We start from the raw sequence: 14,041 nt of genomic DNA, 5'->3' as shown, positions 1-14,041 counted from the left end.
GAAATGTCTGATATGACACACATGCACACACACACACACACAATCAGTCAGATGATCCAGTGCTTTAAAAACAGCACATTACATTATTTAATTCAATCAAAATAGTAGTCACATGTTGCCTATTAAAGTAAAGTAAATGATGCTAGAAAGTTCATTTTGCTTGCCATCTAGTGGCAAACTGAGTAGTGAGAGGCCTGTTTCAGTAAACTTTCCATCTGAAATAGCTTGCATAAGATGTTCTACTGAACATGACTATTAGATATTCTTGCAGTTTTCCTTCAGGACATTATAACCAGCTGGGAGAAAGCAATTATTTTGGGGTTGGTATACTCATAAATATAAAATTTCTAGAAATCTAAAGCCATGGAAAAAGTGCTCTTGAGGTTAGAGGAAAGGAACTGACAAGAAATTAATGCAATATTCAGTATAATATTGAACACCATGGTAGTTCAATAGGATTTCTTCCTCTGAGGGAGGTTTTGAGGCAACATAGGAGGCTATGAAAGTTGAAGGCGAAGAAATAACTTTTTCCTAGCTCTGACTGCATAAGTAGTTCTAGCAGCAGAATGACAGTATTTGAACCTGCCCTTATTGATCAAACCTAAACTTATTTTTTTGTTTCAACAACATAAAATGCATAAAAATCAATCAAGGGGTGTTCAGTGGAGGAGAACAGGCCCAAAGGCAGAAGATGCAGGGTGTATGTTCCTAATATTTCCAAATCATATGAAAGATAGCTAAAAGATGGCAAGCAATGATTCATAAGCAAAGGAAATCCTATGTGCTCCTCTCATGGCAGCAAAATATCTTTTGGACTGGAACACTCTCTATATCTGTAGTACACACAGTAGGAGCATCCTGAATGTTGGGAGTGTGGAGGACAGCACTCCTAAACCTGCAACTGAATAAATAAAATACTTCATTTCCCAAGTTGGGCTCTGATTCGCGGCTTCATTTTCTGTTTCAGGAATAATGAGGATTGGACAGAGAGATAGCTTGACTTTATATATATAATCTTGTGCATGTGTTCAAATTGAGTTTCTACGGATAAGGGAATGATACACAATGGAAGAGAAGGCTATTCCAGAGTTTCACTCTCTTCCTCTTGTTCCAGCTTTGAAGCCATACAGATGATGAGAGCTGGGAGTAAAGAATCAGGAGGGCTCTATGGCTGCATATCTGAACTTTTCTTTTTTTTTTTTTAAGCTTTCTAAGTTATGTCATAGGAGTCACTCTGTCCAGGGGACAGATAGCCTGGATTTAATTTCAAATCATGATTGGGGGAGAGGTATACTTTACAGAGTGCCCTTATCTGTGGGGATTCAGTTTTGCCATCCCACTCCTGCAGATAAGAAAAAACATGCATGGTCAAGCCCTATTAGAGTCAATGGGCAGCAACATACGCCTGGCCACATGCATGCACCACCATTGACAATAATGGGGTGGGGTGATCCACAGATGCTCAGATCCACAAATGGTTAGCCCACTGATACAGCGAGTCCACTGTATTTGATTTTTAACATGTTGGTTAAACAGACAAAAAAGAACATCGGCTCCTGCCTTCTCAGGTTGGCACGCAGGGATAAAGCAGTCACTAGTGGATTGTACCACCTGCATTTCCGAGAATATTGCTTTATTTTGCCACCCTTCTGTTTATCTTAAAACTTTGTTTGACATTTGTGGTGTCCACTGATTTTTTTAGCTGTTTTTTGAATTTATTTTTTTTGTTTAGCTAGCAAGCAAACATCCTGAAGTACAGGAGGAAGAGGAACATTCTATTAGTGAACTGTCTGCATTCTCACTGCATTTTCTATAATGATAGAGGGATAAAAATGATAACATATTGCACAGATGATACTAAGAATAAATATTAATATTGCTATTCTTGTCACTGGCAGCAGCATTTATATAGCATCTTTGGATGTTCAAAGCATTTCAGTAATCTTTATATCAAACTTCTAAAGCAGAACAATAGTATCTCCATATTGAGTTCATGGCTGAGATGAGATTTCGCAAGGGACTTTCCAGCTCATAGATCATTCTTAGTTACTAAACTGCATTAAGCCTCAAATAGAAGATTCTTCATCACTGCTTTAATATTTTTCAAAGTTTAAAGCTCAAGCCAGGAATCCAAAGTACTGCTTTCATTTTTCCTCTCACATATCACATTCATTACCCAAAGCTGTGTGTGCAAAGAGAAATAAATATTGAAAAAGCAACAATATATAACTTTAACACATGTTGGTATATTGAAAAAAAGGAACTGAAACCATGCTGATATACAGAAAGCAAGAGAAACTATTTAAGTTTTAGAACAGGAAAGTGACACTGGACTATTGCGAGTGGACTATTTTCCCCCCATCAAGAATAAGGAACAAGTCAAAAGTTATTCCTTGCTCAAGCCCCAAATGAAAAGCTAAGACCTCTTGAGTAAAGAAAGCGTAACATTAAATCTTACAAAAATATGAAAAAAATTATTAGGCCCTACAGTTGTGAATACAAGTACAGTAGTAGACTTCTCTGTAAACATGTGGTCTAATTCTTAGAAAATGCAAACACCATTAAAGAAAAAACCAAAAAAGCCATGTTTAATCTTCGTGAACCAGGAATCATGCCATCATTGAGAAAGTACATGTATAGGGGGAACTTTCTGATCCACTGGATTTTCCAGTGTACTGGTAATTAGCAGTAGGCTTAGCATTGTGGCTGGGATTTCGTTCAACAGTACCATTTAATGTATACTTCATGTACTTCCTGAACTCATTGAAAAGTCCACCCTGCCTCCCCTCAAATGGGACAACTGAAGTGTGGTTTTTTTATTTCTTGTCTTCATGGTTTGTCTAAAAATAGCATTGTGTTTTTCTTTTGTCTCATCAAGTGACTGAAACATGGGAACATTGTTTATAACTTGTCTGGTGACCATATCAGAGAATGCCTACATTGCTGGAGGTCTACCGGTAGTTTTGTGTAGATTCTGCAATAAAGGGTACAAATATGGGGTGCTAAAATGTCATGTTCTGTTTCAATAGGATTAAACAGTAAGCTCACTTCCACACTGTTTTATTTGGATATCTTGAACAAGTATGTAATAAAACAACTATAACATGTGTCTACACTACTCTTTAGAAACATTCATGCAATTCAAGAAATGGAATTTAATGGAATCACAATTGTTTAGCCAAAAGCATGTCTGTATCTAAAATCAGAAATAATGCTGAATGGTATAATAGTTTCAGATACTTTCACTGAAAATACCTGAGGAAGTGGGGTCTTCAGAAAAATCTGGGAGTTCTTCAGGGGGATCACCATAGAAAGAATTAAATTTGTGACTTGACACTGCTGCTAGTACTGCACCCTAAATAAATAAACAGTTCAAGTTAAAACATATCAGTAATTTTTGCTCATACACTCTTGATCACAATAATCCTTAACCCATCATTACTTTGAGGACAGAGATGAATCAGAAGACTCTAAATTTTACTCACAAGTAAAAAAAGGCTGCTTATCTATACCAGGCGTACAAGCATTTATCTCTATAGAGACAACTTAGAGAATATGTAGATGACTAGAGAAACATTGCCAGTTGCTCCTGTTTTTTTTTTTAATGGTCTCTACCATTAATCCTTTACTCACAGATCATTAATTACCTGATATCTTCAATAACACATGCACAAGAGTCCACCTTCAAAAAGTGTCTCTAAACTTACAGGATAGTGTCACAGAAGTCTAAGAGCCTATTTACACATTAGTCAGGAGAAGTACTAAATTGAGCTATCAGAAATCTGGGTCCTACACATGAAAAAGTTGCTTTTCCACAGTGAGGCAGTCCTATTCAAATAGGCCAGTGTTATCTATATATATCTCTTTTGTTTGGGGACTGTTTGCTCTTTATTCTGTGTAGCGTTGTGGGGTATAGGAAGAAAATACAATTTTAGGAAGTAAAACAAAATCTAAGTATAGCATCACTTTGTGTTTATGCAAAAGAAAACAAGATGCTTTACACTATAAATCAATCATATTAGCTAGTAATTTGTATGTAGTTGGCAAACAAATAACACAGGCCACAAGTCATCAAATCTAACTGCCTGTATAAGAAAAAAGCCTCCCATTCTGGTTGGGAGCCTAAACAAAGGGATGTCCAAGGGATGTCCAATTTTTACACACTTGCAAATAAAAGTGTTCCTAAATAGCAATAGAAAAGAACACAGAACAAATATTGTCCAGTATATTCAAATTATTTAAATACTGAATAAATAATGGCCAATTAAGTTACAGGGAAGAAAGAAATTTCTAAGACAAAGTAGGAAATTGTACAGTCTAGCTTCTACATTTGCGGGAGTTGTGGTGCAAGACCCCCACAAAAGTGGAAAAACTGCAAATATGTGGAGGAGGAGGATGTGCATGTGCTGTTCTCCCCCCTTGTGTGAATGCCCCTCATGTTTTCCCTGTGCCTTGGCTGGTTGAGGAAAGCCAGCCAAAGCACAAGGGAAAGGTGTGAGGGGCATGCACACACGCTCCCCCCCATGCTTTGGCCAGTGAGGGAAGCTGGCCAAAGCATAGGGGAAGGTGGGAGGGGTGTGCACATGTGCTCCTCTTCCCCCCATGCTTGGGCTGGCTGAGGGAAGCTGATCAAAACACAGAGGAAGGTGGGAGGGCATGTGTATGCCCTTCCTGGCTGCTCCCTCAAGAAGAAAAGTTTGGGAGGGAAGAGGAGCACACCTGTGTCCTCCCTGGCCATGCCATGGGCAAACTCACAAATAATCAAATCCACGAATATTAAACCTGTGAAAATGGAGGACTGCCTGTACATGAAGGAACATACTGGGAAGGAATCACAAAGAACCTGCTTTGAAGTGCTCTAACACAGTGGATCAGAAGGAAAATTAAAGGGGGGTTGCTTGCGGAAGGGGCCATCACAGAGACTTGCATCCACAAGATATGTAAAACCCTTTTAGAAAAGAAAGGAGCAGTCATCAGGTCTCAAGCTAGAACTGTAGGATGTTCCTGTAGTTGGCTCTAGTCAGGTGCCAAAAAAAAATAAAAATAAAAAATAAAATAAAAATAAAACAAATAAAAAAAATGAATGGGAATTACACAGAGATCATAAAAAAGAACATCACTTGACATCTCTAACAGCTGCGGTCCATGTGAAAAAGAAAATACTTGCAAATAATTAAACTTTATTTGGCAGCAAACAGAAAGGCTTGTTCTTTCTTACATTTTTGCTTTGCAAGAACATATCAATTTGTTAGACATAAATGTAAACTTTATAGCTGCAAAAAGACCTATTGAATTAGCCTTAAAAGAAATAAAAGCATCTCTGCTGAAGACAGAATAGAAAATAGGCTCCCTTGCAACCTCAATGAATCTTTATAAAAATCTGATTTATTTGACTGGGTTAAAGAGCTATCTGGAGGAGAGTACATCTGGATTAGTAGGTATAATGTCTATAATGTCACCCTCTTACCATAAGAGGACCTATGACTACAGTCAGCCCTCCTTATCCACGGATTTTTTTATCCACAGATTCAAGCATCCACAACTTGTAAATGTTAAAAAAAAGTATTAATTTCAAAGAGCAAACCTTGATTTTCCATTTTAGGACACTATTTTGCTATGCCATTTTACAGTATTTAATAAGAATTGAGCATCCACAGATTTTGTTATCCACGGGGGATCCTGGAACCAAACCCCAGTGGATAACAAGGACCCACTGTACTTGAATTAATACTAATCACATATATGCATTGCCAAGGAGTTATTTGCTGTAGTGGCACTCCATGAAGAAGTGATAGCTACAAAATAAACTTAGTGCTCATATTTGTCCAAGTACATTCTATTGGTTTGTTGTTGTTGTTAACTGCCCTCAAGTTGACCTTGACTCACAGCAGCCCTGTGGATGAGACATCTCTAAGACCCCCTATCCTCCACTGCTCTGTGTAGGTCCTGCAGGCTAAGGCCCGTGACATCCTTGATTGAGTTTATCCATCTGGTGTGTGATCTTCCTCTCTTTCTAACACACCTTCTCGAGCATTAATGTCTTTTCTAGTGAGTAATGCTTCCTCATGATGTGACCAAAGTACGACAGCCTCAATTGGGTCATCTTGGCTTCTAGGGGTATTTCAGACTTGATCTGTTCAAGAACTCATCTGTCTTTTTGGCTGTCCACAGTATCCTCAGCACTCTTCTTCAGCACCACATCTTTTTCTTTATAGTTGCTTTTTTCTGTCCAGTTCTCACACCTGTATATAGTGATGGGGAATACTATGGCTTGAATGATTCTAACTTTGGTGCTTTTAAAGATCTTGCCTAAATCTTTAATCACTGCCCTTTCCATTCCTAGTCTTATCTCTTGGCTGCCATCTCAATTCTGATCAATGGTTCTGCAGCAAGTCTGTCTTTGCATTTTCTTCCTTGACCTTCCTTAGTAATTTTTTCTATAATATTTTCTGCTAGTAATATAGTGTCATCCACATTTAGAGTGTTGATCTTCCTTTCTCCTATCTTCCTTTCTTCTTCTTCTAAGTCTAAACCTGCTCTTCATATGATGTTCTCTGAATACAAGATAAACAAGTAGGGTGATAAGATGCAGCTTTGTCTAGCCCCCTTGCCAACTGGGAACCATTCTGTTTCTCCATATTCTGTTCTAATAGTGTCCTCTTGTACTGCGTTCAAATTTCTCATCAGAACTATCAAATGTAGTTGGACACCCATGTCTCTGAGAGCATTCCATTGGTGCTGGCATATAGATACTGCTTGTGTTTTACATGACAACAAATCAACAAAGCTTTATATTTTGTTTTCATGGGTAGTGTCAACATAGGAGATGCCTCTTTAGTGGCACTCATAAAGGGAGGGTAATGTTTCAATGAAGCTTCACTATGATACTCTGAGAACTTCCATGAGAGAATAATGTTTTCCTCAGTACAACTTGTTGTTGCTGCGTGCCTTCAAGTTGTTTCTTACGGTGACCCTAAGGCAAACCTATCATGGGGTTTTCTTGGCAAGAGGTGCTTGCCATTCCCTTCCTCTGAGACTGAAAGAGTGTGACTTGCCCAAAGTCACCCAGTGGATTTCCATGCCTGAATAGGGATTTGAACTTCGTCTCCAGAGTCATAATTCAACAATGAAGCCACTATACCACACTGAACCCTGGCTTTGTTTTAAATTTCTAACTGCCTTCATTACCTGAATGGCAGAGGCAGCCTTGCTCTGTTGGCCTAAATACTGTTCCAGATTAGATCTGGTGTGTGTGTGTTTCTGGGGATGAGTGGATTCTGCAGACAGAATCATCACACTGACATCAGTGAGGGAGGGCAATTTAATCAAGCCTCCTCTCGTGAAGATTCTAATTGCAGTCCAGATAGTGTACGTGGGAAGAACTGTGAGAAACTGGTAGTCCTGCCCTGGTCATTACTGGATCTGGTCCCTTTGTGGGAGCTGGACAGGAAATTGGTGCTTCCAAGGAGAGATTGCTAAGGCAGCCAGAACCTGTGAAGACAGCCACTTGTAAGATGATGGAGTCCGTTCCTTTATTTGACACTGAAAGAGCTACATGTGAAAACCTGTCCCTTTTGAGAGTATTTTTTTTACTGAAATATGCTTGTAAGTCAACTTTTAACTTTGCAAACTGCTTTGCCAACTTTTTTTTAAAGCACTACATAAATATTTCAAATAGATAAAATAGTAAGTAAATTTCTGAAATACTGATCTATTGCTAGAGTTGTGCATTTATATTACCTTACTGTTGCATTCCCTGTTGCTCATTTACTGAATAAAACTTTTTCAACAAATAATTTTTCTGAGTTATATAAACAAATAACTAGAGAACTATCCTGAATGTTATTTTAAAATATTTACATGTAAACAGCTGGCCAGAAACTGGCCAGATTTACCTTCAATTTTCTTCTTGCATTGAATTTCCTCAGCTGTTCAACAGTTTCTGGAAGGTGAATCTTGTATGCATAGCGATCACGTTCCTATAGATAAAATAATGGGACTTATTAATCAGGATCAGGTAATTGTGCTGAGTATGAGATAACAAATGCACATAGTCAGACTAAAACCCCTAAAAATAATTACATCACTGAATCTGGCAAACAGCAGGTTTCAGGAAACATTTATTGTTTAATGTGAAGTTGAAGGCTTTCATGGCCGGCATCCATAGTTTTTTTGTGGGTTTTTTTGGGGCTATGTGACCATGTTCTAGAAGAGTTTATTCCTGACGTTTTGCGTGCATCTGTGGCTGGCATCTTCAGAGAATGCTGGCATGGAAGCGAGTTGGGTATGTGTACACACACACACACACACACACTGTGTGGCCCTGGGTAGGGGGGAATGATTTCCATGTTAATCTGTGTATTGTTCTGTTGTTGATGGCAAGGCCTCAGGGTAGAAGGATATGCAAAGAGGATTAGTGTCTGTTTAATTAGTGATCATTGTCTGCTCGGAAAACCCCTGACCCTGGGTGGTTTTTCATTTGCATTTGCTGAGTCCTAATTTTGCTGTTTTTCAGGACTGGTAGGCAAATTTTGTTCACTTTAAGGGTTTCTTCTTTCCTGTTGAAGTTGTCCAGGTGTCTGTGGAATTTCCTGACAGTCAGGGCTGTTCGACAGTGGAACACACTCCCTCGAAGTGTGGTGGAGTCTCCTTCTTTGGAGGTCTTTAAACAGAGGCTGGATGGCCATCTGTTGGGGATGCTTTGATTGAGAGTTCCTAAATGGCAGGGGGTTGGACTGGATGGCCCTTGTGGTCTCTTCCAACTTTAAAATTCTATGATTCTATGACTTCAATGGCTTCCTTGTGCATTCTGACCTGATAGTTGTTGGCATCTAGCACCTAGACTGGGTTCCACAAGTGAATGGTTATTCCAGCTCACACATCAGAAGGGCTGTCAGACCCAGAAAAAAACCAGAGTGAAGACATGCAACCACCCAAAGGGAAGGTATTTTTACCATACATCAAAAGAGTCACAGACAGAATAGGGAAATTGGTGCGGGAACATAACCTCCAAATGGCTTACAAACCAACAAAGAAAATCCAGCAAATGCTGCACTCAGTGAAAGACAAGAGAGACTCTCACAGCCGCAGGAGTTTACCACATACCATGCAGCTGTGTACAAGTCTACATAGGTACCACCAAACACAGTGTTCAAACATGAATCAAGGATCATGAGACACACTACAGACTGAGTTAGTCAGAAAAATCAGCAGCAGCAGAACACATTATAAACCATCCTGGGCATAAAATGCTGTTTGAAAACACTGAAATTCTGGACCATGCCAACAACTATCAGGTCAGAATATACAGGGAAGCCATTGAAATCCACAAACACCTGGACAACTTCAACAGGAAAGATGAAAAACTTAAAAGTGAACAAAAGATGGCTACCAACTATTGAGATAGTTTTATCTTGTACTAAAGTATCTTAAGGAAGCTCACTATGAGGTAGCAAAAGCCAGACAAAATAGAAAACAGAAGCAATAGCACAGTGGTTCTCAAACTGTGGGGCAGGACCCCCAAGGGGGACATGAGAGTTACTCAAGGGGGGGGGGGTTGTTGCAAGACTTGGAAGCCCTGAGTGCTCCTCCACTCCTAAAACTGTTCTAATTTGAATGCTATTTCCTTATAGGATGTTAAAATATGAATATATATGAACATGCAAATAAAAATACGCACACTAAATAAATAAAATATTTTCATTCATATACTACATCAAGTGTGGGGGCAATATCTGCATATAGATGTAATGGAGGGGGGATCCCAAGGGTAAAATTTTTGAGTTCCACTAAAGTAACAGAACAAATGTTTCTAGACACACCACAAAAACATGACTCAACAGCATTGAGGCCCTTTTGAAATAAAATGCTTTTTTACTTGCTGCCAGAAGGCTAAGAACAAAGTTGTGGAAATTACAGATAAACTGAACAAAGATAATTTTGTAGATTTCTGATAAAACACTGCAAACCTATAGATTACTCAGCCAGAAACCACTACTAGGTGCCTCTGGTTAAGGTCCTGGGTTCTAGGGATAACTTTCAGAGATAATAGAATATTGGGAATACTGATCTCTTTTAGCTGGCAACTGGAGTTACAGTTTTTCTTTTTGTTTTACTGTATCTGTTAAGATTTTGATTTTTTAAAAATTTATGTATGTGTGTGAACTGTTTGAATTGTCTGTTACTATGCCAAGTCAAATCAAATTTTATTTACATCAAGCCAATGGCCATTGCATTAATAACAAATACAATTGTGCAAGGAAACATAACCAGCATAAAAGCTTATTGATTCTAGTGCCTATGCAACCCCCCCACCCCTGCCCCCCCAAAAAATCCCATGGCTGTGGTACTATTTTAGTATGCTGTTCTGTCATATTTTAATATTTTATTTTATTTTTTGCTATTTGTTATAGTTCCTATTTTGAATAGTATAATCAAATACATTTTGAATGGTTAACTCAAATAAATAAAGAAGACAAAACACTAAAGAATGAACATAAAGATGAGCTGTAAACAGATGTCAAATTTCAGTTACCAAATCATGACAGTTTACATCAATATCTGGCAAACAGAAAAAGTAATCTCAATTTTTATGCAAAAAAAATGCACAATGAAAATGCATGAGAGAAAAAAAAAGAGGACCAAGATGAATGTAAAAAACCAAAATAAAACCAAAGGCCAAGCTAAATGCAACAAAGTATTTCATATGTTACCAGCTGATCTATGGACAAGAAATCGAAACAAAGGTTAGTGACTAGCTTGATCAAGCTTATGAACAGTGATTTGAAGGACTTTTGGTCATTTGCACTATTTTGGTTACCTTCAGCCAAGGATGGTTGAGTGCCTCATAAACAGTTATTCTTTCAGCTGGGTCCAGCATGAGCATGCGCCGTACCAGATCTTTGGCACTTTCAGAGATATGGCTCCACTGCCTAGGATTCATCTAGGTTTTAAAAAAAAGTAAATGTAAATGAAGCCTATATACACAGCAAGGATCTTTATATGCTGCTTTTGGAACTTTTGTTGTAGATAGATCTACATACTTAATGTTCAATAAAGACATTACCCTACAACTACTACTTTTTCTTGGACAGGACCAGTTGAAGAAATAAGTCACTGAATTCAGTTCCTTTTGCTGGGAAATGTAGTTCAACAAATAGAGGGGGGCGGTGTGTGTGATGCATGATTGCCATTCCTGAACTAAATGTTACAGGAAATGCCTACAAAGAAACTGTTCCTTAGGTGCCTTTTTAAAAAAAAGGAAAAGAAAATCACTTCAGATTTTTGAGATCTATGATGAAGTGATATCAGAATAGAGGATTCCTAAAAAATCACTCCAGTGTTATGTTCCTCTTCTCGCAGAACTCTATCTGTAGGTTTCCATTTATTTGGAATTCCATGTTTAGAGAATAACCAGGATTTCACTACATGTACTGTATTTCCACAAACATTTAAGCAGACTCGAAAAGAGAAATTATGTACATCAACTCAGTTTGTATATTTATACAGACCCCCACAATTCAGTTTTCTTTGCCATGTAATCTGATTAAAAAAAAATTAAGTCACTAATTTGGGTAAATAGAGAAGGCACACTGTGCTGATGATAAATCTGGTGATTCTGTTGGTGTGAGGATAGGATGTATGTTTTATCTGCTCTCTGCACCCACAAAAAATTATAAGCAGTTGCTGGCAATTACTGATCATGGCATGGAAACATGGTGGTGATATGGTTTACTGAGAACTTTCCTGTGATTGGCTTCTGGTGGCACTTTACAACCAAAGTGTTTGCTCCTTAGTAACCTTTCTTAGTAGATATGTTCTACAGTGCGCCCATGTCATACGCAGCTTTCAGCATATGCTGAAAGCCGTGCCTCAAGGAGCAACGCAGTGTGCCAGAAAGAATAATGGTGCACACACGTCTGGTGTGCCACGCTGTCGCAGGCCTGAGCCCCATTAGTTTAAAAGGGGCTCGAGCATACGCCGGGGGGGGGGATCCCCAGCATAAGAGAAGGGACCACTGTACTTGGACTTGAGAGATTTTTCACTTAAACCGTGAGGAGAAACTTGCTCTGTTGTTTGTTTAAAAAAATAAACCCCAAACTATACAGAATAATTATCTTTTTTTAAAAAAAAAACTTGTAGCTCCTTAGTATTTCTTTAAAAGCTTGTTTTGCTTTGTGCCACTTAATACTGTGGTTTTCTTGCTTGTCTATATAAAGGTTTCTGAATGTTCTTTAAATACATAAAGCAACTTAAATGACTTTGGGCCCAAACAGACAGGCCAAAATAAAGCTGCTTCAGGTCACTTTGGAGGCATGTTGTCTAAATGATGCATGTGTCCTAAGAGGCTGGAAGACGCGCCAACGACATGCTTCAGTCCTAAGGACTGGAGCGCAGCTTTGAGTCTCTTAAGATGCATGTGTCATTTAAACAGCACATCTCCAAAGTGACATGAAGCAGCTTTATTTTGGCCTGTCTGTTTGGGCTCGAACTAAAGAATAATTTGCTTTACCCTGGGTGACAGTCACATGTATTATTTTAAATACAAAATGAAATTATTGCAACATCTGTGACTGAAGAACTCATCTACACATTCCTTAAATATAGCATCTCATTACTCAATGGATCAGCTTCCTGAGCACAATGCCACATTTGCTTATTCCAACCACACAAATGTACTGTATGTACTTATTACTGCTGAAAAAGTCAGTGAAACTAACTAAAATTGGGTTAATTCTGTTGAAAATATATTAAAGAAAACAGCAGTAAGTGATTGATGGGGGCGGATTAACAATATCACATAGGATTATGTGATATTGGACTTCTGTTGTCCTTTAAATGTTCTTTTCACTGAACTGGGAGTATGGGTCCCATCCAGATAAACTTTATTCCTAACAACACCTCCTGGTAGTTTTAAAAATGCCTTCCTGCCTCAGCAGACTTAACACACTTTTGTCAGCTCAGTTCCTTTTACTTGTATATCTGCTCCTCCAGCCAGCTCCCACCTTTCTCCAACCGGATCCTTATTGGCTATTTCAAACATTCTACAGTGCGCCCTTGCTTTATGCGGGGACCCCTTGCATAAAGCAAATAGTGCGTATGCTTGAGCCCCACTGAAAATAATGGGGCTTGTGCATGTGGCGCGACTTTCAGCATAAACTGTTCTGCGGCTTTCAGTGTAAGCTGAAAGTTGCGTAAAAGACGCCCTGTGTATGACGTGGGTGCACTGCATTTTGCCAGTGCTTCTCCAAAGGTAGGAATAGGTTCTCTACAGAACATTATTTTATTATGGCTGTGACTGAATTTTTTTTTTAAAAAGGTTAACACCACATTATCTATTAAATCATCTTAATTACAAAATGGACAAATGAATAAAATAGTAAAAAGCTAAAAATAGCTGCCTTTACAATACATGACACAAAACAACCTTCTTTAGGAGACTGGGTTAACCTTGTACAAAGCCAGAATATATTAATATGGATTTAAAAGGCTTCCACCCCCAATGGTTGGCTGGCAGCAATAGCAACTTCATTTATGTATTCCTTCATACTGCCTAAGCAGTCTCTAAGTGGTTTATAACTTTAAGCTAATTGCCCCCAACAGGCTGGGTACTCATTTAGCAGTCTCAGAAGGATGCAAGGTTGAGCCGAGCCTGTGCCCCTGGCTGGGACTAAACTCACAAACTTGTGGTTTGTGAGTGGGTGGCTGCAGTAAAGGCATTTTAACTATTGGGCTCCTGGTAAATTCCTTTGAAAGCTTCTATTGAAAGCCTTGATTGTTTGAAGTCTACACCTAAAATCTAAAGTGCAAATGTAGTCACAAAAGGATGATTAAGAATGATGGAGGTGTAGAGACTAATCACTAATCTATTCATAGTGAGGACTCTCTCTATTTAGTAAGCATGAAGAGTACTAATCACCTATCTAAGCTCAGAGCTGAGGAATGGTACTTCTGAGAAAGCTTTGTCAATTATGGCTGATTGAACTCAAACTAACTTTACCAATTAGCTGTATACAAACTTGTAACTCAAAAGCTGGGAACA

The 14,041-nt window shown here is 38.6% G+C and overlaps 1 protein-coding gene across 16 annotated transcripts in view; it reads right to left on the bottom strand.

The window, feature by feature from the left end:
• CASK (calcium/calmodulin dependent serine protein kinase) overlaps positions 1 to 14,041 on the bottom strand; it is a 222,212-nt gene that overhangs the window by 85,328 nt on the left and 122,843 nt on the right. For all 16 annotated transcript variants that reach the window (XM_042456319.1, XM_042456311.1, XM_042456318.1 and 13 more), the window contains exons 8-10: positions 10,820 to 10,942; positions 7,896 to 7,979; positions 3,256 to 3,355 (exon numbers count right to left, since the gene is read on the bottom strand). In XM_042456319.1, the coding sequence (XP_042312253.1) occupies positions 3,256 to 3,355; positions 7,896 to 7,979; positions 10,820 to 10,942 (307 nt within the window). The remainder of the gene's footprint in view (positions 1 to 3,255; positions 3,356 to 7,895; positions 7,980 to 10,819; positions 10,943 to 14,041) is intronic.

This window comes from Sceloporus undulatus, chromosome 3, assembly GCF_019175285.1.
Source record: "Sceloporus undulatus isolate JIND9_A2432 ecotype Alabama chromosome 3, SceUnd_v1.1, whole genome shotgun sequence".
Taxonomy (NCBI): Eukaryota; Metazoa; Chordata; class Lepidosauria; order Squamata; family Phrynosomatidae; genus Sceloporus; species Sceloporus undulatus.
This window is presented reverse-complemented; position numbering and strand designations above follow the sequence as displayed.